Source organism: Diadema antillarum, unplaced genomic scaffold (assembly GCF_040938485.1).
Source record: "Diadema antillarum isolate AM-2024a unplaced genomic scaffold, OU_Dant_1.0 seq00001229_RagTag, whole genome shotgun sequence".
NCBI classification, from domain to species: domain Eukaryota; kingdom Metazoa; phylum Echinodermata; class Echinoidea; order Diadematoida; family Diadematidae; genus Diadema; species Diadema antillarum.
In genome coordinates, this window is record NW_027272017.1 from 477,506 (window position 1) to 505,219 (window position 27,714).

At 39.0% G+C, this 27,714-nt stretch overlaps 1 protein-coding gene across 1 annotated transcript; it reads right to left on the reverse strand.

The window, feature by feature from the left end:
- Nucleotides 1-559: 559 nt before the first annotated feature.
- Nucleotides 560-27,489, reverse strand: LOC139745017 (mitogen-activated protein kinase kinase kinase 1-like). The gene is made up of 18 exons (XM_071655426.1): nucleotides 27,134-27,489; nucleotides 13,999-14,134; nucleotides 11,521-11,709; nucleotides 11,027-11,095; nucleotides 10,310-10,522; nucleotides 9,679-9,795; nucleotides 8,995-9,161; nucleotides 8,142-8,254; nucleotides 7,422-7,651; nucleotides 6,561-6,812; nucleotides 5,836-5,957; nucleotides 5,280-5,371; nucleotides 3,867-4,843; nucleotides 3,149-3,295; nucleotides 2,543-2,837; nucleotides 2,027-2,169; nucleotides 1,539-1,670; nucleotides 560-715 (listed from the first exon to the last, which is right to left on the reverse strand). Exons 1-18 carry the CDS (start codon nucleotides 27,487-27,489, stop codon nucleotides 560-562), a joined length of 3,906 nt encoding a protein of 1,301 aa, XP_071511527.1.
- Nucleotides 27,490-27,714: the final 225 nt, after the last annotated feature.

Below are 27,714 nucleotides of genomic sequence, written 5' to 3' on the forward strand. Positions count from 1 at the left end.
ATTGATTTGAATCAACTGAATGTAAATCCTCTTTCTACCAGGGCCCCCTAATGCTTCATGTCTAAGCATACAAATAAAATGAAAATAATTTCAGATTCATTTCCTACATCATAACCAGGTCATTGGTTTCTCCATAAAATGGAGGAATAAATCTTACAAAGGAAACCCTTTGTAGTAAACATGTAATGTACTCTGGACAGATAACAAGGCAGTGGAGTGAGCAAGGTGAGTTAAGGCAATAAGGACAGGCACTAGAGTAAGGCAAAGTTTGCAGTGGGGAGAAGGAATGTGGGCTGGGCGATAGAAAAAAAAGGGAACATACGGATATTATTAACGGAATGTTTCTGATACGGAGGTGAATAATCCTGTAGTGCTCTTTAAAAAAAAAGAAAGGCAGAGGGCATTAACAGCTTGCTGTGTGGCACTCTGATTTCTGATTTTGTTTTGGGGTTGGGATTTTAAACCAGTTATTTCTTTTGAGCTGCTAATCAAACCAAATGAATATCAACTCAAGATTATGATTGGGAAAGTCACAAGATTGTTCCTTAAATCAACGCATTCAAAACTCCTTCATCTGCCTGAAGGCAGAGTGCTTCAGAAGCTCGACCGCAGAGGGGCGGGCGCTGGGCGTCGATTCCAGGCAACGGAGAGCGATGTCGCGAAGTGCTGGGTCTAGCGTTTCAGGCATGGGAGGTGGGCCATTGGCACTCGCGATCTGAAATGAATGTAAAGGATGACATGCATGCACTGATTACTGAGCTCTTTCAATAACAAGATAGCAGTGATTAAAATCTCATTGCTGAATAAAAATCTTCATGCATATCAATACTTTCTTTGATAACATATTGAACAGCTAGATTATTATTGTTCAATACAAATGCAATAGACATATCATTTCTATATGACTGTATAATACAGCATAGGGCCAATAAACTTTTTGGATCATTATTGGATGCTCATTACCTTTTTTTTGTACATTGCACATTCCTTCTTGTTTACAGAAATGCACTTTACACACAATCCATGCTTCTTTTGTTTCAGTCATGTTCACATTGTATATTTACATTCCTATTTGTTTACAAAATGATCCCTGTAGATTCACATTCCTATTTGTTTATGCAGTGATCCTTGTAGATTTACATTCCCACCTGTTTACACATCCATTTCATTTGCTCACAAAGCACTGCAAAATTCCTCTGGATCTCTCAATGCAATCAGAGAAGTTTCATTCAATGAAGACTAACAAAAATCAATACTCTTTTCTCTCTGAACAGCTGCATCTCTGAACTTTGTTTTATCTAAGACCTATTTTTATCTCATTAACAATAAACAAAGTGTTCCTTCCCAGTCAAAAATAGTAACTCAATATAAAATAATACATTCTTGTCTATCTTTCTCGTTTTGTTTCGGTAATAGCCAAAATGTTATTTTGACATTTGTTTTGATGTGCAGTCTAATACAGCATCTCCACAACCTAAAAAAGGCACAAAAAACTTGTGACAGAACGCCAAGATTACTGTGACCTTGTTTAAACTCACTTTGAACAGCAACTGGAGGTGGTTTGATATTTCGCTGGCGTTCCATGGCGGCTTTGTTGTACACATCTCAATGATGCAGCAACCCAGGCTCCAAACATCACAGCTCCGACCGTACTGCTCACCCCGTAGCACCTAATGGGACATTGCAGGATAAATAGAGAAAACGAAAGAGGATGAAACTTGCCTTTTCTTTATTTAAACAACCAATAACTGTTGCTCATCTCCTTCAAAGTAGACTTGTCAATGCCTATCGACATATTAATCATAGAAATAAAAACGAAAAGAAATGCCTGCTTATCCTGGCACCTAGATGAAGAATGCTCCGGAATGTCACATTTTTCTCATGTACATCTTCACTCTACCAAACCTTTCCAAACCTTTCCTAACTTTTCCCCTACACAAATCCATCCATGCTAACCATCACTGCATATACTCCTGGTGGTAATTTCTGCCACATTCCACTCGGAAAAGATAAATGAGATGCTTACCTCTGGAGCCATGAATGCGATGGTGCCGAGGAATTGACCTTTGAACTCGTCCGTCCTGGTGATCTCAGCATTCATCTTGGCCGCTGTGCCCAGGTCAGCTATCCTCAGGTGGTGGCCAGTGCTGTCAAGCAGTAAGTTGGCCCCTGAACAAGCATAAAACACGATGACATAAAAGTTAAAGTTAATAAAAGTCAAATATAATGTGATGCACTAAATAAAAGATACCATCACTTTGACTGTGCTACAACATTTAAGAAAGATTTTTTTTTTTCAAATGTTTTCACATCTCATTTTTTTTTTCCTCAGCAATATCAAGTGATATCAAATTTTGTTGTAGGCATACAATAATCATTACTCAATTTAAACTATACATGTGGAATGTTATATCATACTGCAGAACCAGCTTTTAAAATATATACACATCTATTAATACAAAAAGAACGATAAGAAGTTTGATAAGAATCTTAAAAGGACATACAATTGTTGTTGTTGTTTCTTTTTTTCCCCCCAGCTCACCTTTGAGGTCTCGGTGGATGACCCTGTTGTCATGGAGATAGGCCAGGCCGAGGCACACCTGGTGGATGTACCTGGTGGTGACCACGCTGGAGAAGGCGCCGTAGCTCCGCAGCAGCATGGAGACGGAACCGCCGGGCATCCACTCCACAAAGACGTTGAAGTGGCCGTCGTACTGTGTCGCCCCCATGAGGCGAACGATGTGCGGGTGGTCAAACGTCCCCATGAGCTTGATCTCTTTGCAGATGTCCTCCAGTGTCTTGTCCTGCTCGTCCGCGCTGTTCCGGTAGAAGGATATCTGGGGAGACATGGAACAGAAATGTGTGATGGAAATTTTGGTATTTTTAGATACATAAAATTGTATTTCAATGCATAGGACATATACAATAAGTGTTATGCGCCATATAATCGTTATTGAATATTATAGTAGCAGTAGTAATATTGACTGCAGCTGTATCAATATAGTTGTAATAACAGTAGAAGTGGTAGCAACAGTTTTCAAGCTTGAAGCATCTTTTGCATCATTCCTCTGACCTGCAAAGGAGACTATATGCAAATATTACACAATCATCGACATCCCCTTCTAGATCGGTCATCACGTTTTCTTACCTGCTTGACCGCCATCAGAGTCCCGGTCGAGACGTCTCTGGCCATGTAGCAGGTGGAGAACGCACCTGTTCCCAAGAGGGCTCCCTTCACCCACTCCTGGTTCTCTCTGTACTGCTTTGTGATGCTGTCCACAGTGTCCCCTCCCTCCTATCATGAAAAAAAGAAGAAGATATCTAATCCTTGAGATTGTGCACAAATTTCTCAAGAGTGTTTATTCCTAAAAAAAATCATATCATATCATATCAAGAGCCACTACACTTTAACACTGAATATTCACACAATGTTTGGAATGATACATACTTAACGTTGGTGGACAATGCTTCATGTTGTTATATTTTTCACAATCTAGCTCAATGGTAAAGAAAAAAAAAAATCTTGATGAAAAGCTACAAAAGCAAAGGAAATTCTGGCTAAACATCACATAAGTATTAGGAGATCAAAGTAAGCTGAAAACCATTGAATATTTTAACGTCTTGCTGAAACTGGAAAATTACTCTAAATGGTGTCAAGAAATGTCTTGCTTCAGATGTATGGAGCACAGGTAGCTCAATATACACCAGAGATTACATGACAAACTTGCTTTGAGCAGCTTCACAAAGAAAGAATAAAACAAGCTATTCTCAACCCACCATTATGCAAGTGCTGGTTGAGATAGGGTTAAATAAAAACAGTTTATGCTAGCAATTTAACAGTGATGTGATCTAGGATGCAGGCGTACCTGGTGCTGAATGCGGACGATGATTTCCCCTTTGTTCGTCTGAAGACCAGGAACCTGAGGGAGCACTCCCTGACTGTGCATGGACGCTTCCATGGCAACCGCCAGTGCCTCCGCCTCCTCCGCCTCCACCGCATCCTTGCACTTCTTGGAACCGAAGCCCGGCAACTGGAAGTTGAACGGGGATGAGTTCTTGGGGGTCTGCGCCACCTCTGATTTGAACGTGATGGGATTGTCGAGGGGCGTTGTCGGGGATGCCGTGAGGTCCGAGAGATCACTGACGTTTGTGCAGTGTGTGCTGCAGTTCCCCCTCTGCTCGTCTTCAGTCGAGGGTGTCCTCCCCCTGGGAGTCTGCGGTTGCGACCGTGCGCCATCCTCTCCCGGCAGATCTCCGCATTCTGCCCCGCAGGCTTCCGGCGATGGATTGCGGAGATGGTAGAGCACTCCGCTGCGTCTGCCGTCTTTCTCGTCCCTCTCTTGGACGTTATCCTCCCGGTCTTCCTTCGTTCTCTCCCTGCCTGATGCACAACTCTCCTCCAGGTCTCGCTCTGCCTCCTCCATGGAAGACTCATACTCCTCGAGGATTTTCCTCAGGCGACGCAACATTCGCGTGCCAACCTCTGTTGACTCCAGCATCCTCATCATGTCGCAAATCTTTGCAAATGCTGCCGAGTTGCTGACCAAAATCTTTGCCACTGTGATGAAGACCCTCTTGGCAATCTTGCATATCCTGATGTGTTGGTTATTGAGGTAGGAGGACAGACAGGTTGCTATGGAAACGAGACATTCCACTTTGCTTTCCATCTCGAGTTCAGAGGCGCTGTCACTCAGCACAAAGCGGTCTGGAAAGTCAGTGAAGACTCTCTCGAGCACATTCAGTCGCCCAAGGATGCGTTGCCATGACGAATCATCCAGCGTGATTTGGATGTCACTGATGAGGCAAGAGAGGACGTAGTCCAGACCTCCGATACCAATGCATCCTGAGATGGATAAGTGGGGAGAGGAAAGATTTGTTACAACGAAATGTCCTGTTGAAAATGATTCACCACTTCTTGATAAAACAAGCAGAGTTTTACTCTACCAAATTTCTAGCAGTTCAGAAAATACCTGTTCCAGTCTTTTGTTTTTTTTATTTGCTTGACTCATTTTATGTTTTAGTTCTATATCCTTTCTTTGTGTTAACAAGCACATAACAACATCAAACCCTTGACATATCTGATGAATATGGGTAGATCTTCCAGAGGGATCATCGACATTTTCCAAATTTTTGATATCATTCTCTTCCCGTCTCTTTGTCTACCATCCCATCTTTCTTTATTCTTTCATTCCATTTTCTCCTTCCTTCCCTCCCTCCTTTCAGGAATGGGATAGGTGAACGGGGATGGTAGTAGACGAGGAGGTTTACATGGTCCCTACCTGAGCAGGAGAGTTCCTTGCTGATGGCCAGCTCACCGGCATCTCCCCTGGCCAGCTCCAACATGGCCGACACTGACAGCTGAGCCGTTCGCCTGTGGTCAAGATTAAGATCAAGATGACGGCAATCTATTGATGCCCACACTACACCTCAATGAGGCATACGGGAATGTAAGATACTGGTAATTGTTTTGTTCAGCCTCGTAGCTCTTTGAGAACTACTTTTCTGAAATTGTATTGGCATTTCATACCATTAATCTCCAAGTGATAACCATTCAGTTAAGAGCTTATTGTTTGAAGCTAGTATAACAACCTTATATTTATATGGTACACCTTAACTTTTTATTTCTAGTGCCATGCAAATGACATGAGAGAGTAAATGAACATGACTTGAGTGGTATATTTGTCATCTCTTATTTTCATTTAATGTACTGGTGGCTCTGAAATTTCTTGAATTGCAACTGCATGTTTCTAAAATAGCTTTTCACTATAAAATAGGATTTACTGAAAATTTCAAGTCCATAGTTTCTACTTGGAAAGGAGTAGCAGTTTTACCCACCTGTTCCCATCAGCACATTTCACCAAGATGGCTGCCATGACAGGCTGCAGCCACACCCTGAGCTGAGCCTGTTGATCCTCACTGCTACAGTGGACACACATCAGCAATGTCCGTAGGGCCCTCTGAATAATCACAATACAAAAACAATAACAGAATACCATTCTAATTAGTCTTTTCCTGTTTTTTCTGTTTCCCATAAGACTTGAAATGCTTGCTTATGCATAATATCCTAATACTTCACACAAGTTCAACATCTGCCCAGTTGGTGTGTTAGTTGAATCAAATACTTGGTGGTAATTTACTCACTTCCCTCAAGTTACATTCAAAAAGCCTACTGCATGGTTTCCATCATCAAATTAATTGCAAGCAATGAAGATCTGACAGAACTTAACAGAAATGGAGGGACAGAAAATAGGATACTGCTCTGGCACAACCACTGCTGCAGCAGTACTGTAAGTCCCCCTTCTTCTTTTTTCCCCTTTCTTTTTTTCTTGAATTGCTGACTGATATCGAAACAGCTCTACGGTAATAAAGCATTTGATTCAAATTTTAGCACATTTGGTAGCATCAGACATATAATACATCAAACTATAATGACATCAAGGATTAAGTTACATGTGATAAATCAAAGTCAAAGTGAATGTTATTTCTTGTTCCTAGACTGCTCACAGATGCCTGAGAAAGGGAGAGCCCATTAAGTCATTGCCCATGTAGAGGTCACTCACCAGTGCTGCTACGTAGACCTTGTAGACAGGATCGGAGCACGCCATGGCGACCATGTCAAAGCCCGCCTCCATGGTGAGAAGCTCCGCCTGGAAGCGCTCCTCGCACACCTCCGCCCCGTGGGGATCACGCACCTGGCTGTCGGCCCGCTTCAGTTTGGCGGACAGGATTTGGTTCAGGCTGTGCAGGGCATTCTCCCGCAGGCCCCAGTCCCGCGAGAACATGGACTGCACTAGTCCATTTTCTTCAAAGGCCTGCAACAAGAGATGGTGACATCATGAGGCAGAGAAACACAAAAAAGTTGCTCTTTCACTCTATGTAAAAATAATGCCTCCGGCCACTTCGTTGGCGGCACAAAAAACCAACAACAAAACATAACAAAACTAAACAACAAACAAGTACTTACTTACACTTTGCACATGAGCAAAAAGAGTCATTTGTAATGAGAGTCCACAAAAGTCACCCCACAACAGATGTGATTCAAGAACAGCCGAGAATTACAGTCCAATATCTTCTTTTTTTCAACATTTAATTTCCTTCTGCCTAGATAAAGAAAGCGGCTAACTGCTAAAACCATTACATGAAGATCTCAAAAAAGTTGACAACAACTCTGAATCGATACTCCCTGTACTAAAATGGACAAATTCAGTGTTATGATAAATACAAAAATTCTGCTTGAATTCAATCATCAGAATTTTTGTGAGTTTCTGATCATGACAATTCAAAATCTATTAAACAAGACATCACAAAAGCCATTATCATGGAAATTTTTCCATACTTCTTGAAAGTGCATCTAGCTTGCTTCAATGTAGGCCAAGGCCCAAATCAGTGATAGTATAACATAAAAGGCATAAAATGTCTACCTCTTTCCATCTTTCTTTCTTCTGCTGGAATGTTTCGAGTCGATTGGTCTCTGTGCCTCCTCCCCCTTCCCCTCTGCCCTCCTCCCCCTCCTGGACCGCAGATGAGGCGACACCGGCACCCTCCGGTGCCTCTGTGCTATCCCCATGGGAATCTGTGGTACCAGCCAACCACACCGCCCGACACAGGGGGCACACCATCGGTTCCTCCTGTCGCTTGCATTCCTCTGCCCCTGAAAAAAGGAAAGTGATTGAAAACATTTACAGTTATTCCACTCATAGTTGAGGTGCGTAATCAGTGTGCAACGATGCATTTCATTTCAATCACAAACATTGTTGAGATGCCTAACTACAGAAGTGTCACTGGATTTATGTACTTGGGTCTCATTTTCATCTTTGTTTAGAAAACACCTCAAATTTCTTATCAAATTTGACAAGATATTCAGTTTCATGGTCACAAATCCCAAATGTAGTTTCTTGATAGGTCGTGAACCACATATTTTGACATGTGTCATTACTATCACCTGCTCTGCTTAGACAGTATGTGGTGATCTAGCTTTCAATTCATCTGAGCTCCTATACTAGCCAAATGCATTAAAAAAAGTCCTTCTATATATAATGAGTAAACATCTATATCATATGACATTCACAACATCTGTTCAACTATAAGAATTTGTTGCTGGAAACTTATAATCTTGTTTACATCAGGGCTGGTTTACGTACATATGGCCACACAGTGGTGATGCAGCTTGTTGTGGCAGCCATTTTTGCACACCACCAGGCTCTCTCCTTCTACCATGTCCAGCAAACAGATGGGGCACAGGTCTTCATCCTCCCTGTTCACAAAAAGATAGATAAAGAAACAATTATATAAACAAATACATAGTCACTCTGACCAAGTCATGAGGTGTACATTCAAAGAGGTTCTTGGCCAAGGCCTTAGAAAGCTTTTTTAGACCCCCTCCCCCCCCCCCCCCCACCCCCGAAAAAAATTCTGTCTTCAATTTTCCACTTTCCTTCCTTCCATTCTCCTCCAAAATTGAAGCTACAAACATGAGGACTTGAAAGCAATCCAAGCAATTCTTCATCACAGTATGAGATTACAGACATAGTGTACGAACTTGAAAACATTATCCCAGATTATGTGCACAGCAAATGCATGATTAGCTGAATTGTTGTTTGATTTTTTTTTTCACTACCAATGCCACATGCAGAAGTGAAATTTAATAGTATCAAGGCTAATAATGCATTTAAAAAAAGTAAATTCCTGATTAGCGCATAACAGAGAGTGCATCATTTCTATAATACACATGTACATGAAGTGTAGTTACAATGTTGATTAACTCAAGATACATCTATTTACAATTAGAGTACATGACCATGCACTATAAGGAAATCATTGAATGGCACATGGTGCGTATTCAAGAAATCATAAATCATACTGAACATACATAATTTTGCAAATGAATATCACTCGACTGTCCTTGAATTTATGTCCAAGCATTTGGTTGATCTGACAACTGTATCATCTCTGTATGGTCAAACGGTCAATCTATCCATGAGGTCAGATACTCACCTCTGGTCACTGCTTCCAGTAGAAGGACATGGCGAGCTCGGCCGAGGAATGTGTGATGTGGATGGACTCTGGGACGACCTTTGCGACCTTTGGCTGGAATGGGTGCCAGGCGATTGCTTCAGCTTCTTCTTCTTCATGGCCTCATACTTTGAGAACAGCAGCTCAACCTGTGTTTTACAGGAAGCACGGTGCGATATTTTCATTCTATTTCTCAAGCCACTTCCAACATGTTTTCCACCTGCCATTTTCTTTCTATAGAATTTTCCTATAACCTTGACAGGTTTGATGGGTTAGTAGGTTTTCTGCAATGTCAACATATTGGATGATATATACAAGTGTATATACAACATGGCATCGAGGTCACTCTGGTTTTCAAATAGTCTTTCCATTGACAGGTTATTTTTTCCATGAGCAACTTTCAATGACGAATTGTGACAGTTTTTGCCTATGAATACAAGAAGGTAATCAGAACAAAAGCAAAGCGGTTCCTTGAATTTAATACCATCGGCACCATCACAAAAGCAGGCATGGTATCTCCCTCGACATTTAGGTGTCACACAGCCGGCATATGTTGAAAAAGCTTTCAATTGTCCATGACATAGCATGCAGCAAAATCTATACACTAACAGGCACTTTGGGTCAACGGTGTGAAGAGAAAATTCATACGAATAATCGATTACTGACCTCGTAATTCTTGAGCGTCCTGTTCCAGAGGAGGTTGTCATCCTCTGGTAGCTTGAAGACCCTGAGCATCACAAACAGCAGGTGGACGCAGAAGGGGCCTTTCCCACAGTTACAATTCTGAGAAGAGAGAGTCAATAGCAATACATATGTAGGGCATGTATACACAAAGGTAGACATGTTATTGATTTTTTTTTTTTTTTGCCTATCTACATATTTCCAGCAGTCATGCCGGGCAAAATTAAAGGGGCCTGTGTGCACTGAATCATGTTATCTCAGACTGTTTGAAGAAGTATTTGAATATATACTCATGAAAACCTAAACCACAAAATATATACATTTTGTGCATTCAAGTGTGTGCGTTTTGTGTTTGAGTACTGTAAAATGTTCTGTACATGCTTTCTTCTTTGTGCTAATCCAATATAATACCAAACCCACACAGAAAACCCTAGTGAATTCCTCAAAAGCAAAACATAAGGTTTAAAAACCTCCCCAAAATAACATATCTCCTGATATACATAATAATCTATCTATGCTCATCCACTACCTACACATCTACATGTCTGTACATTTGTGTGTATAGCTATCTCTCTATCTATTTATCTATCCATCTACCAATCTATCTATTTCTTACCTGTGAGCCAATGGTCACTTTGTACTTGTGGTCAGGCGAGTCTCCACCAATCAGGAAGGAGTTGGGACCAATCTGCGACAGGAGGAACAGTCTCGCGTGCAGCGCCCTCTCCACACGCTTCTTGAGGACGCCGACCGCCAGCGTGAAGAGAGATTCGTTGTTTGGTGATGCTGCCCTCCTGTGACTGCCAGTGGGAGAACTAGGCCTTGACCCCTAGTGGGAAAAAAAATGGGATGAAGCCAATTCTGTAAATAGTCAGTACTGTAATCGTGCCACCTGCTGCATAGAAAATATATGAAGTGTACATTAATCAAGTTGAGAAGGCAGCAGCAAGATTTTGAGAGATGCTTTGTGAATCACCATAGCAATAGTGGAAGTTATCCAATATGTCATCTTCAGTGGCAGAAGGCAGCAGGAAAAAAAAAAATACATATATATATATATATATATATATATATATACATATATATATATATAGATATAGAAATATTATACATTTGGTTCCATGCACACTTTATGGAGTAGTTTATCACTATTTGTTACACAAACGCCTGTCTCTTGCAATTCACAATATCATAAATTAAGAGCTCTTTGATTTGTGGTCCTCGCATCTTGAGATTGCATGTGCGATCAAAATAGAACGATGCACCATAAATAGGGCTATTGCTTTTAAGCTTAGGATTACATTAAATCAGAGAAACACGAGGAAAGCTTTACCGATGGAGAAACGTATCCCCTGTGTCGCAGTAATCCTGGTGAGGTTGGGGAAGCCACACGGTTCACTACCTGTTATTCAACAGAAAGACAGAGTTGAATTGTAATGAGACCATTACAAACTACTTTAAAAGACACACAACTGGGGCCAAGATACATCCACACTTTGTGCACTCAATCTCTGATCAAATTATCTGCCTTATTACACCCAGATTACTTTTTTTTTTTTTTAAATCAATGATAATATCATCTGAATATCATGCTGAAGGAAGATCTACATTAATTAAGATTCATAGTGATATTATTTCATGAATAACCAATTAATTCATTCGACAGATGAAAGTGACCTTATGACACTTAAATTTTTTTTAAACATCATACAGTTGCATCAAAAATTTACTTTATCTTGAAAAAAAAAAATATAGAACTAACTCCAAGAAAAAAAAAATCCCTCCCTAACATAATAGCAAATGACAAAAACATTCAAAGACTCTCACCTGCTTGGCGAAAGGAGACTCCCTGCTGGCTTGTGCCGATGGAGACTGTGACCTCTGGGGCAGCAGACTCCGTGGCCTTCTGACTGTTCCTGGCGTCGACGATGACGACGATGCGCCAGTCGGTGGGGGCGTAGATGATGCGGAAGACGTCCCATCTGTAGGGGTGGGTGATGAAGGGGGCCTTGCGACCTTTTGGACGATAAGAAAACAACAAAACACAAATTAATTTCTGATTATTTTACAACACAGAAACATGTTCACCCAATATAAAATACTGCATATGTACAGTATGGCAAGGATAAACAGCAAAGTGTTATGTATGTTTCACAAATTTTTTCAATGTGTGACATTTTTTGTTTCCTTGAACAGTTAATTTCTAGCAAAGATAAATGCACAGGCCACTTGAAAATTTCATAAAGTATATCTTATACCCAGCATTAATTTGAGGGAGGGAGGGTTTTTGACTGGAAATAAAAATACAGTAACTGATAAATAATCAAAACCTGGCAAATACATATCCTTGGGTTCATTGCCTAATCGGTCAAACTTCAGCATTTGACTTTATTCTCTGAATTCACGAATTCCTTGGACTTTACCCCCCATGTTTACTTTGCCAACAAATATACTTTGACCATGTAATTGACAAAGGATATGCATTATGACCTCTCACCCAACACCCCCTTCCCCCAACGATTGTAGAATTTGATGTTTGTTTTCATTTTCCATCTGAAAAGATGGCTGGACAGCCCATATTCAGCTGCATTAGATGGTCTTTCATGTGGCCCAGTTGTGAGTACCTACTTGGGGCGAACACCACTTCACTGGGTTAATCTACATGCACGCTGCTCTTGGTGATGAAAGAATGACGAGTGATCTTTTACATGTGTGCGATTGTGACTCTCTCACACACATGACTTCCATTTTATGTCCTATCTGAGGGACATACTGTTTTGCCTCTACTAGAGGGGATGGCATGATAACACACATCACTGCCCGGTAAAACTCACTTGGGTTCGAACCCACACCCAAACCCCAGCCATTCAATTGAAAGGCAGATATGCTCCTGCCTGAGCCACCTCGCCGCCCATTGTTGACCACTGACCCTCCAAACCTTGGTTAAATTTTCTCCAAAATATAGTCAATGAATTACCCTGTCATAGCTTTCTCCTGGTAATAAGTTGGATGAAATCATATCAATATCAAAGAAGTACAATGTACATTACATATTTGTTTCTCCTTCATCTGTGTACCTTAGTTTTTTAATACCTCACAGAATGGATGGTATTATCATCAGAGCCAAAGGATGATTATCTCACTCGACTGCAGGCTGCTTCTGATTATCCATTAATCATTTGCAATGTCAATACCTTGTAATATCAAAACTACTGTTCAAATTATCCACAAGTCTCACAAAACTGTCGATACTGGGTTCAGTTACATTTTCAAAGGGAAGGAAATAAATCACTTCCTTCGGCGACATCATGACTCGACATGCAAAGAGATAAAAGAGATAGAGAGAGAGAGAGATAGAGAGAGTGAGATAGTGGGATATACATTTGGAGAGAGAAAAAGTGAAAGAGGTAGAGGGAGAGAGAGAAAGAAAGAAAGAGAGAGGGAGAGTAGAAGAATAGAAAGGAAGAAAACAGGAATTGGGTGTTACTGCAGCTGGCCTCATACATTGAAAAATATGAATAAGGTGATTCATTGGGCAATGGGAATATCACGTAATCCACAGCTTTGATAAATTATGCATTAGTTTCTTTGTAGGGGAGTCTAAATAGACTATGAAGTTCCACCTCCCTGGTCTCACCTATGGTATATAATCACACATAGTCAGAATATATGATTCACATGAAACACTTGCATAACGTTTTGTTTTTTTTATCACACTTTCCGTTTGTCTGTTTTTTTATGCAATATAAATTAAGATCATCTTTGGAATAGATTGGAGTATCGTACCTGGCATCTATGGTGAAAATTTGACTTATATGAGAATGTATTTTTCCATATTTCTCGTTCAGAACAAAATGAAAGTATAATCAGATACAATGGATGACAAAATCAGTATATTCCTATGCAATGGTCACAAGTCAAAAAAATATATATTTTGAGTAATCATATGACAATTAGTAAGTTTATTCATATGACTATGAATACTACAGTGAAAATGTTTTGACAAGTGCTATAAAGGATAAGTGTAAATATGTAATATTTCACCCATGAGAATTTGTCAAGAATTTCATGCTAAAACGAACCGGCACTTAAAAAAACTCGTGATCATTTTTGGCCATTATTCAAATATTCGTACTAATTTTCTTACACTGTGCCTACAAGTTTGAAGCAAGTACAATTCTCATTATTTGGCCCACAGCAAAAAGTGAATCTCCCAAACTTTTCCACTTTCACAGTAAATGATAGCTATCATATCAGCAGCTCCAAGTGCTTGTTTTGGATTTTCAAATTCTTTTCTTCATTTACCATTGGCCCCTTTGTCCTGGCTGCATCACCGCCTTCTTTTCTGATGCCCGGCTTTGCTCGGAGTTTTTCCCTGATCGCCTGCTTCTCGAGCGGATCGTCTAGTTTGGACATGCGCCGCATCTCGCGGTCGGTTGACCTGCACAGATAACAAACCAAATGTGAAAAGAAAAAGTGAATATATTGGAAACTGGTAACATTTCATTGTTCGGAATCTGGTGTTGGAATGGAGCAAAGAAAAATGAATGTCTTAAAGACTAGACTGAACATTATTACAACATGCCAATAAATCAATCCAGACATGTACTGATTTCTGTTCACTGTTTACACAGCACAGTTAAACTGCCCTACACTGAAACACACTGTGCAATACACTGTTTGTATTCTTTCCATTTGGCTCTCGCATCATAACATGCATTCACTACTAGAACTCGTACTAAATTCGCTAAAATATCACTAATATCATACTTCCTATCAAAAGATAGCAAAACAAACCCCTCTTTTTCACCTCCCCCAATTACTGGCCCATCAAAACGTGCAAGTACAACCACCACCCAAAAAATATATCCATCTATCTCACTGAATGTTTGAATGTGTCTCCTGCGTAACATTGTTAGTCATGATTACGTACACAACAGTCATATGGTAAACAGTAAGTCAGGAGGCCTCACTACAAAATGATGTCAGGTTTTTGCTTTTTTTCCTCACTCAAAAGCTTGATACAGTAACATTCCAGCAAGACCCTTGGACAAAAGATAAAAAGGCCCCTTACAGCCCCATAAGAGAAATTACCACAGCTTTAATGAACATTAAAAACCAAAATCCCAACTCACATCCAAATGTACAGTTACACAAGCACCATGAAATATTATAGCAACCACAGGCATTAACAGCAGCTTCTCCAATTAATACTAGATCAAAAGTGGCAGATGCAATATTATAAAAGGTGGATTCTACAGTCCAGGCCAAGGTCTAAATATAGCTGCGCGTGTTGCCTTGGCTACCGATAAACTCAGAGTGAATCAACAGAAGCTATGATGGTAGTCTGTGGCAAAGACCCACATGAGCATCTTTATGGTACACTGTATGTAGCGTCATGCTACATGTACACACAAAACCACATGTCAAAAGATCGGAGGCGTGCACATACAACTGTAGACTCGATACAAAGACACAATGCATGTTTAGGGAATACTCATATTCAAGGAAATTCCTCTTTACTTCAACACTTTCCTCAATTTTCCCCCTTCTCTTCCTTTATTTCCCTAGCTCTCCCACTTTTAGTTTTACTCTTTCAGAGTCACTGGAATTCAGGCATATCTAATACACATTTTGTTGGTTTGTTTGTTTGCACTGATTTAAACAAATCAGTTTCATAGTTATCGTAAGAGGTGAGTGAACTTCCATACGCAGGTATGTTGTATATTTCAATTCATACATTAGATACACAATGTATCTGCATTGCGTGAACATACATGTACCAGCCAAAGGTAGACCTACATACATCATTTGATTACATTGTGACCTTGTATGTAAAATGTATGCAGTTTGTGTGCACATGTTTTTAAGTGGAAGAATACTTCATTTGTGATTTGTGGATCAAAAAATATCAAGTGACATTTCAATTCTTTAGATGATTTATTCTTTCTTTCATTCTATTTTCTATAATCTAAATGTTCTTCAATGAGTTGGTTTCCGCAAAAGTTGAGTAACAATGTCACTGAAGAATATTATTTTTTGCCTATACAACGTGTAGATCATCTTGACAAAGGAGTAACTTTCCAATTACTTTTTGTACCCAAAATATTTAAAAGAAAATAATTATATTACTGAAACACTGATAGATTGTTCCATACATTTTGCAGATGAAGCCAAGTTTGTTTGTGCTTCTTTTTTTTTTGGGGGGGGGGGATGGGGCAGTTGCATGGGAGGGGTTTACATGTTTTTCTTCCAAGCTGCTGAAAATAAAGATTTAAAGTGAATGTCTGCAAATGCATTTACATTTAACCACTGACCTACATGTAGCATGCAGAAAAGTCACTCTTTGTCCTTTTGTTGAGATCTTTTATGGTAGACAACGCTGTATACACCACATGGTTTGTGAATATATCATTTCATGAACTGGTACTAGGAAGATAATCATAATTATGTGTGGTGAAATTTGTAACAAGAACCAATGATAGAATGAGGAATACTGTAAATCACACATATAGAGAGTTACTATTCTCGGGGAAAAAGAGTTGGTAATTTCACAGTTTGTGGCGATGACAGCACATTTGTGTCAAAGGACGCAATATCTTAGCGAGTTGTGGGTTGTGCGAATATCAGTCAACCTGCAAAATGCACCAAAACCAAAAGAATCATTCACAAAATACATTTGTATGTAGACCAACATACAGGAAAGCAGTAAATCTCAGCTCCTCTGGAATATAAATAGTGGTCTGTTTCAATGAGGCTAGCCACTGAGTATTGTTGACTGAACAAAACACTGGCAGCTGCACCACACACTACATCGGCCTTTATGCGACAATAGACCACGCATGACGTAGATTGCGTGTGAAAAATCATCTAGGAAGATTTTTAATAAATGTACAGGCTACGTGCACATAAACCTTTATGTACATAAGCTGCACTCCATTTGCTTCATTCCTAGGGCTTTTGTTGTACAGGGTTCGTTGTTAGTAGAAATTGATGCATATCGAACTTGGATCCTATTTTCTCTCATACTTCTACTCTTTGCTACATGCAGTTACAAAGTAACAATACATATTTTTTTGTCAACCGTGTGAGGAACTCCTTATCTATTATTCCACAGTTGAAACCGAAATTGTCGTTATCTGATTTACTGTAGCTTCCTGAAAACTAAGCATGTTAAAGGGATGGTAAAGTTTTGGTTTAGATGGGGCTGCAGGTTTTCAACTTTTTTGTGTAGGATGTGTTTGTGAAATAATGAGAAATCTCTTATGAAATATGAAAGAACATGTAATTCTTACAGGAATCACAGTTTATTTGAATTTGATGAAAATTGGTCTTGAAATGGCTGAGATATCCGAAAAAGAGATACAAATTGTAGTAATATTAAAAATGAGACAGGCCACAACTTTTATAGACTCTCTTTGCTTTAATTAGTTTTTGGATATTTCAGTCATTTCAAATCCAATTTTCATCAATAAAAACTTTCAATTCCCCTTAGAAATGTATGCTCTTTAACATTTCATAGAGTGGTTTCTAAATATCCCGCATAACGTTAAAGGGGATGGCTAGTAACCGATCAGTGGGAATCAGTGGGAACGCTGAGGGATGATTGTTCCAATCCTTGTGGGATTCATTTAAGAGTACACTATATATCTACTGTTGTGTGAAAATTATTTGCTTCAGAACGGTCTCATATTCAAGTAATGCACAGATTAATGCCCCGTCACTGACCAGGGACGCTTACCTGGAAACATTAAACTGCACATTACTTGAATATGAGACCATTCTGAAGCAAATAATTTTCACACAAGAATAGATATATAATGTACTCTTAAATGAATCCCACAAGGATTGGAACAATCATCCCTCAGCATTCCCACTGATTCCCACTGATCAGTTACTAGCCATCCCCTTTAAAAGCTGAATCCTCACCTCAACCAATGTGATACCATCCCTTCCAGCTTTTTTTTTTTCCAAATACAAAATGTACAATGTTGACCGTTCCCTTCAGAGCGAACCTCAAATTGAGAGTAGTAATTGTAAAGGCTAGAGTGGACTGTAGAAAAAAAAAATCACATACCATCACAATATAACTATATTGCTACAATAGAACGTTGTATTACACTGAGAAATAATTGCTTTGATACAATATGAGATGGTATCAAAAGCTACTTGGGATACTTCCAAAGATTTTAAGCTGGTCAAATTGTTGTGGTATCAACCCTCAACAATGCACTCAGACAATGCCAAAATAAAATTTCTCTTTCTCCAAATGTGAAGGAATAAAAAAAAGTGAATACACTTGAAGAGATACAAAATGAAATGATTCTGCTTCTTCGATTAATATATCCACCAAAGACCTGCAATGCTCTTTAAGAGTCTGCTTGTATCCACCAAAGCGTGCACTACAGTTGAGGCAATTTCATGATTTGATTTCCACAAAATGAGCAGTATACATGTAGTCATCAGCACCCTTAATATAGCATGAATGCAATTTGCCCTTGAATTACCATGTATACTCAACCACACAGGGATGTGTTTGTGCGATAGCTTGAATGCATCATATCCTAGCTGGTAGAAGCGTACATGATTACATACCACTGAAATAAATGTTTATTGATGACTATGATTTCCACTCAATGAGCACAAACACCCCCTGCTGAGGTGTCTAACTTCCAGCTAATTGGCATTAAATCCTTGATGACTCTTTCAAACCCCATTTAGTTTCTTCAGGGGGGATGGGGGGGGGGGGGGGGGGGCGGCAGGGAGGGAGATGAGATGATGAGAAGGTGGAGGGGCCCAGTTGGTATGAGTCACAGCTTCAATGTAGGAGATTCCTGGGGTTGTATTCACCCGTCAAGCCAGGAGGCACGATCATTATCCCAGACTCAAAGCCTCTTCAAAGCTGGGAGGATGAGCACTGGTAACTCATTCACTGAGGTTGATACAACCAGGGAGGTGGGCACCTCCCTGATACAACGTACAGCAGGTATAAAGATAGTCTTCTATATACCAGACCAAAGTTTTCTTTGTAAATTGTCATTGACAAGATTCAGAACTGCAGTTTCATTAAAGCTTGTCATCTTCCAATGTTACATGTACTTTAAAAAAAAAAAAATTGAGCTGCACAGCAATCCAGTTCATATCAGATTCAGATCTTCCCCTCCCCCTTTACAACATAAAGATAAAAACATGGGGTCTACCATGTCAGCTGCAATGCAGAATGTTTGTTTTCAAAACTTAGCTGAGATGTTACTAAAACCAAGAACAGCTTAAACTTACTGCTCTACATTTTACTAAAAAAATGATAATGTAAATGGTGAATAATTACAAGATTCTGACACATAAATGAGTATGCCTGAAAGCCCTTCTAAACTGTATGCCCTCATAGATGCACTGGGTAATAATAATCAGACAGCCATTATATTCTGCCAATCTATTCTGTGACGACTTTTTACTGAAACAATTTAGTGCACATTGTAGACTGTCTAGAAACTTTAAGACTATACATGCTCTTCAGCTCCAGATTTGAGGATAAGCATCTACAATACTGAACATTAATTTTATGAAGAGCCCACTCCCTTGGACTTTGACCATCCATAATTTCGCCCATGGACTTGTCAAAAAAATTGGAATGAGTATGCACTCGCTGAGAAGTACCAATATCATATATTTCTTTTCATGAAGTGTAATCTGACCCCCCCCCCCCCCCCCCCCCCCCGAATGCATGATTAATGCATACAGTCATCAAGCCATGTACTCTGGTGCATACATGTACATGTATCTACGCCCCCACTGTTTGAAACATGTTTGATTTTGCTGCTGTTCTATACTAACATGACTGAAGAGTAGTGAGTTGATAAATTTCCTAAATGTGCATGTACAGTACATGTAGAGACCTTCTCACGCATGGTCTGGTGTCAGATAACAAGCCTAGAATTACTATACTGCGTGTATATTTTCACCCGCAGTTTTCCACAGACCCTGTTTTCAGGGACATACATTGTACAGAACTATGAAATAAGGGTCAAAGTACTGTACAAGTGTATGTTGCATTATTTCTCTCTTAAGTTATTTATATAAAGCAACAAAATATACAGTATAATCATGTTCATAACGTACACAAAGATATTGGCAAAGAACCCCCAACCCCTTGTTCATTAGATACTGGTTATTTCCTGTAATACTGTAAAAGTGGATATTTTCGTGTGAGTTATTTTTTGTGCTTGATCGGGTAAGATAAGTTTCATGTGTTTTTGATTCTGCGGAATCAAGACATTAACTACTGAAACATAATAGCAAGCAAAAATATTCGCATGCTTTTATTTTCTGGTTTTTGGTTGCGCAAAATGCACAAAAATTTCAACAAAGCAAGAATTCTACTTTTACAGTAGACCTGTGTATACTTCCATTACAAAATCTTGTTCAAGACAGAAAACACCTCCAGTAGGCCCTACACTGTATAACTATTGTAGCAGGAGTATGTTGTATTGCCTAGTAAGATAAGTTTCTACAAAAAAGGTGCAAATTGTATATCAGTCAATTCAATTACAGTACATGTCCTTTGTACACTTTATTATCTTCTCTCCTTTTTTTTCTTTGGTGTTCTTAATCATCTAAAGGCAATTTTCGTTACATCTACAATTACATGCACCTTAACCCGAAAACAACAACACGAAAACCTGAGGGAGAACTTTCCTGAGTTTTGTGGATTCAAGACAAGAGCTCCTATGGCGATAAGTATTACAAAATGTACATGTAGTTTCCTGCGCTAACACATTTTTTACTTCATATATGAAAAAAAAAAGACTGTGTCTAGCTCTAAATTCCACTGAATTAATCAATACATGAGGTGTATTAAGAACATTGAATAGATGCCAGTCCAGCAAGAGCTTATCAATAATGGAAAGACCCCTCCTCTCCCCCCCCCCCCCCAAAAAAAAGGGAGTAACTTATTTTAGCACAACCAGTCAGTCCATATTTGTCACTGCGAAATTCAGGATTTATATTGATTTGACTGATCTCCTTGATAACATTTATTGATCTCCCTAAAAGCCACCACCCACCGCCTGTCTATCAGATACTGCCCACGCTGTCGTGACTCAAACCCATGACTGGGTGCATTGAATGTTTACAGTCTGCGGCGGTGAAACATGCACTGTATCTGTAACCATTTGTCACTTCAAGCTCCTTGTGTATAATCAAAGTACTCATTAATTAATGCAAAGCTTTCCAGTAAGGTCAGTGAGCAAAAAAAAGCGTAGTAAAATATGAATTTCTCTGCTTGTGGGACTTTGGTGATGTCATTAGAAGTAGACAGTATGTATAGGGAGGGTCTAACAAAATGTGTAAAGACTTCGTCACTCTCTGCATGTTGCAATGAACATGTAACCAACTACCGCTACTCTCTCGTGCGGGATCTACATGTACTCCTATTGAGGGAATTAATGTTTCAAACAACTGTAGCTTCCTCCATGCACTTAATTGTGCCTACAATTTAATGTACATTATATACACATGCAAACTACACAAACTAACTCTTGATATGCAGACAAGCTAATGTCTCATCCCCAGCCACTTCACATAAACCTGGATTGTGCCTATGTACATCTCTCATGCAATCAGTAAAAAAACTTGACTCTGTAAGTTGAGAAAAAAGTTTTCACACCATGTTTCAGCACAGGTACTTGTTTGAAAAGTTTCACATAAAATAGTGACTTCAGACACAACATAACAGATATAAATGTGAACTTACCAACTTTATGTCTGCAAAACTTCTCCCTCCACAAAATATATTAAACTCCAAAACAGCCGCTTAGAATGGCACTGGTAAGAATACCATGCTTAGATTCAAGTCTGGAACACTGTACTTTTGTAAAACTCTACCAGCCTAAATGCACACTTACATGTACATGGGAATAAGGACAGTGCACAGTCGTCTTCCACGTAAGCGCAGAGTCTATTACAGTGTGAGAACTAAACTGTCAAATGATGGGTGGGTAAGACTGTCCGACCGTTGCCGTTCCAGGTTTTTTCATTTACTGCCGAATGCATTGAACTCTCTCTAACAGGAAACAGATGGTAAACTCATGCAGCAAAGCCATTGTACTTCGCCCCCTAACCGTTACTGGAAAGAGATTACTCATGGCTGCGGCTTGTTTACAATCCTTTTTGAATGATACTCTGTTTACAAAAGAATAGGATCGTATCACTGGATCGCTTTCCTGAACTTTTACGTGACACAATTCAACCTCTAACTGTGCAACTGTCATTAGTAAGCTCTAAACTTTTCAATCATCAACAATTCCAGCTGATTCACCTCCTTCAATGGCTTCAATATGAATCAATAGATAACAACACTATTTCAGGAGAGAGGATAGGCCATACAAAGCAAAATAAACGGCCAAAACAAGTTTAGTCTAAATTTGATGGAATACTGTCAATAGTTGTGAGTGATAATACAACTGTAGTGTCATTTGGTATAGGCCTACTCTTAAGAAAGTTTAGACATTTAAGTGGCATTATAACCCCTGCATCAATAACAAAAAATGAATTAAAACAATGAAACATAAGAAAAGCATATTTCAGTGTAAATTCATATCTATCTGATGTCAGAAAATAATAAATTTCGATACCATGCCCTTTCATACTTTGTTTTTGGCTATTTAAGCTTTATCCCTTGGTCCTCACGAAAAACAAAACAAACCAAAAACATGACTACCTCAATGACAATATCATGACCTTGTTTATGAGTACCATGTTGTACAACATGTATACACCCTTGTACATGGTTACAGGTATCTACAGTACATGCTTCATGGACAGATTCCCAAGAATATAATCCACCCACTTGAGTGCCTCCTGCATCTACAATAGTTGTTTGCTACTGCTCAAGGTCATGCCCCTATTTAATTAAAACAAAACAAAACAAAACAAAACAAAACAAAACAACAACTGTAAAATAATTTCTCATGAGTTTGTACAGTACATTTTTGTCAATTGTTTTTTGGGAAAAAAAAAACCCAAACATTTATTGACTACAAGTACATTCTCCCTTTCATGATGACTTCGGTAGGTTTATATTTTCCATGTTCTCTTTGTCTTTCTTTTTGCTTCCTCTCTCATTTGATTTGCATTATCTTTTGCTGTTGTTATTGATCAGCAATACCATCAAACACGGCTACAGGTCCGAACTGTGCCTATCCAAGACTGAAATACCATGCGAGGTTTGCATCATAGATTTGAATGCAGTTCTTTCCCTTCCCTCTTTCCTCTCTCTCTTGCACTATTCTTTCTTGCTTTTTTTTCCCCTTCAATTTAATGAGCAAGGCTACTATAGAAAAGAAATCACAAGAAGATTATCTGACCAAATCAGGGCAGTGGCGCTTTATCAGCAGCCAGCTCATTATCTAGACCTTATTAGTTCCCAGGTATCCCAGCAACCAGTTCACCTTGTACCATGTGACCAGCTAAAATGGGCGAGAAGAAGCCATTCAAAGAGATGCTGCTTACAACTACATGTACTTTACTCCGCCTTTTCATCTTTTAGTCACTGTCCTTATTCTTGACATCCTTGGTGTTTGTGATTGTCTTTTTGTCGTTAGTAGTGGCGGACATCTTTTTTATCTTGGATTTAAGTAAACACAGAAGGAAGCCATGGTCCAGGGCAACTTCTGACCACTTCAGGGAAACCAAACAGTCAAACTGGCCAATGGAGGGGCTGAGTCAACACGCAAATGACCATGCAGACAAACTTTGCAACACACAAGGTTGTTTTTGTCTGATGGCGCATAATAACAAAGAAACTATGGTTACTCTATTCCATGTCATAGGGAGGTTTATCATGGATCGCAAAGTGTTGGACTGCTATGCTGCTACCAACACTGTATACCAACACTGTTCTTTTGTTCATGTCTAGTCTGTTGAGTACTATCGAATGTATGTAAAACTACATAAATTGTGTGATTCAAAGGAAAGGGGATAGGTTGCTAACACTGCACACTATTGCAACACATTTTACAAATCTAAGGAAAGCAAACCACATACTATACAATGTTTGTTGTTCTCTAATATGTCATCAATTAGAAGTCAATTTTTTATGATGTCAATATGCATTAATGAGATACAAAATGTGCATTACATGTACATATGTATCATAAAATCATGACTTTGTTTTTTGGCAAGACTCAGTGCTACATTTGTAACTCCCTCATATGCCACTAATAAAAACAAAGGGATCAGTACATTCTATCACAAGTGGTAGGGTTGGAGTTGCAGGTACTGTAGGGTACTTTGGAAAAATTCCAAATCTAAGAAGTTCTTGGGATTAAGGTTGAAAAAGTCAAGGGGGGGGGGGGGGGGTACATTTTGAACTCTTCCCACTGACACTGACCTTTGAACTTCTCCCAGTGTTCCAACAACTGGCATTTTTTTTTCTTGTTTTAGCGCCTACAATATGCACAACAGCCCTCAAATTTGATCATGGTTAATATTTATAATTTCAACAACAAATTATTTTCATACAGCGCAGACATCCCTGCTTGGGACAGGGTGCCAACCACGAGGCAGGGGCCTTTTCATTCTATGATCAAAGGGCCCAATCAGGTGTGATAGAACCCTCATTTCCCATAACACTTGCTCCCGCTTTTGTTTTAAAGTAGGATTATATCCACTTGACGCTCTTTAGCTGTTTCATATCATTACATGTATTAGTAGTACTAGTAGTAGTAGTAGTAGTAGTATTGGCATCATCATCATTATTTTCATTATGAGTATTATCATAGCCTATTCAGCTAAATGAAAAAAATGACAAAAACATTAACATATTTATATTTTAAACATCAATTCACATGGAAATGGCACAGCTGATGCAAACAGTAAACACAAACTACTGTATGAACAGGGAAGCAATACACATGTACATGGGTTAGGGCTCACAAAAATTTATAACATGTTGCCCTTAGCCTTAGGCATGTGAGCCCTCATGTACAATGCATTCCCATACACAAATACAAGTACAACAGACTTGTAAAAATTAAAATATGATTTATAGGAAAACAGATCAATAATAAAAATATCGCATTAGAATACAAGAGATAATACAAAAATACATGTACCCCTAAATTATCCATTCTTCACTTCAAAACCTATACCTGTACTACATAAAGGAAAAAAGAAAAAGAAAAAAACACACACACACAAAAACCTGCAAAACAAACAAAACAAAAAATTTCAATGAATAAAACTGCCCCTGCCGCTAATACTAGTAGGCACCCTGTTGCAAACAAGTTTGTGGTGCATACATGTACTTCTGGTGTGGAATACTTTGTATAAATTTGTAAAATTTTCAACAAAAAAAGTAAGTCAAAATGTTGGTCATTCATAAAGTTGCGAAGTTTGTTAAAGGACAGGTTCACCTTCATAAACATAAGGATTGAGAAAATGCAGCAATATAAGTAGAACACATCAGCGAAAGTTTGAGGAAAATTGGACAATCGATGCAAAAGTTATGAATTTTTAAGATTTTTGTGTTGGAACCGCTGGATGAGGAGACTACTAAAGCTTGTGAGTCATATGCGTACAACAGTATAAAGAAAATGTAAAGAAAATTCAACATATTTTCACTTTTTTCACATAATAAAAGACCACTTGACTTGCCTCTTTCTACAGGCAGGGGGAATAATATTACCCATAACATATGTCGGTAACGAGTCAAGGGAATGTGTACTTTTTTTCAAAAAATGAAATTTTGTGAAATTCTCTTTATATATTCATTATATTGTTGTACGCATGTGACATCTAAGTTATTCATACACTGCAGTAGTCTTCTCATCCAGCGGTTACTGCACAAAAACTTCAAAAATTCATAACTTTTGAACGGACTGTCCGATTTTCCTCAAACTTTCAATGATGTGTTCTACTACTATTGCTACATTCTCTCAATCCTTATGTTTATGAAGGTGAACTTGTCCTTTAAATGCACTGCATGATTTTCTCATACACTGGTCAATTACTTGAAAATCCAACAAAAGCAGTCTAAAGAAAAACAAACAAACCCTAAATCCTAATTAATCCTGCGACCCCCATCTTTAAAAAATCAAGAACTTTTGAATAGATTGCTGATTTTTCTCAAACTTTACTTAACAATAACAATAGGCCTACTTGGTAGAACTAGAAGTTAGTAGACGTCTACCACATAGGCTACTGTTACTGATGAGTCTAGCCTAACCAGACGTTGTGCTTTGCGCAGCGCAACACTTATAGTGTATTACAGTGACAGGGCTGTGTACAGTTATCTCATGTTGTATATATCCTTGGATTGTGATGTAGATGCACCTGTTGTGTTGTTACGTATTCAGCTTTGTGGAGTATATTATGTGAAGTTACCATGACTTGTTGTGTTGCGGGAAGTGTTATGTTGTGTTGTTAACAAGACACAAAAACAATCGAAAATAATATATTACAAGCTTTTGATAGTTTGAAAGGAATGAGAAGAGAGTTAGTAAATTTACCGGTAAGTGAGAACTGACATTGACAAGGTGGCCTCTCAGACACTTGTTTGTCTGGATTTCAGCTGCAATTAAACGGCAATTCATGCATCCATCAAAGAAACTGTGTGTGTGCACTGTGTAGCGTTATCATCGATTTACAACAGTTACATATAATATTGCTGCATTCAATCAATCAAAATGTAACATTATGGGTTTCATTCCCCTTCATAGTCTGACTACGAGTGCATTGAGACTTGATATTCCTCATCGGCAAGCTAGAGTAGAGAGGGTCTGACTGTGAATAAACTTCAATTTTAAAGGACAAGTCCACCTTCATATACATAAGGATTGAGAGAATGCAGCAATATTACCAGAACACATCAGTGAAGGTTTGACAAAAATTGGACAATTCGTTCAAAAGTTATGAATAATTTAAGTATCTGTGCAGTCACTGCTGGAAGAGAAGACTACTTCAGTTTATGATGTCACATGCGTACAACTATAAAGGAAAATAAAAAGAGAATTTCACAAAACTTTACTTTTTGAATAAAGTGCACATTTCGTCGACTTGTCACTGACGTATGTTAAGGGTAATATTATTCCCCCTGCCTTCTGAAAGAGAGAAGTCGAGTGTTCTTTTGTTATGCGAGAAAAATGGAAATATGTTGAATTTTCTTTATTCTTTCTTTATGTCGTTGTACTCATGTGACATCACAAGCTATAGTAGTCTTGTCATCCAGCCGTGACTGAGCAGAAACTTCAAAAATTCATAACTTTTTAACGGATTGTTCGATTTTGCTCAAACTCTCACTAATGTGTTCTACTAATATTGCTGCATTCACTCAACCCACATGTCTATGAAGGTGAACTTGTCCTTTAAATTGAATCAGTTTTGAATTACTGTCATTTGGATCTGTTAGTACCTGGAGACTTAAACTTAATTACAAACTTACCCATTTTGTCTTGGGCTTGGTTCTCCCGACGACGTCCCAAGATCAGCAGCAGACGGAGACGATTTGATATTGATGGGGGCTGAAGAATCCTCCTTGGATTTGAGGTTCGGAGGTGCAGATGAGTCGGTTGATGGAATGTTTTTATCGTTTCTGGAACCACTTCCACTGCGTCGACGAGTGCGGGAACGAGACCGATCGCCCGATCTCTTCCTACCCGAAGAAGAATGGTGGTGGTGTTTTCGAACAGCCCCACTGCTGCTGGTTCCAGCAGATGATCCATCGACATTTCCATCACAGCTGCCAGACTCGCCATGTTTTAATCTCGATTTTGATTGCTTTTCTGTCGCTTTTTCCATGATATTTAATGGTTAACAATCATTGACAAGCTACATAACACAACTGAGATAAAAATCTCCCAACCAACAACGGATTGTTGGTAAACACAGCCTAGCTGCTAAAAATACTCCTGAAACAAAAATTGAAATTTAACACCACCTGTGCATTCCAGTGCAGAGTTCACATGGTGATACCACTTCCAATTTTTCGCGCTAAAAGGGCACGTGAATAGATCCCCGCGAAGA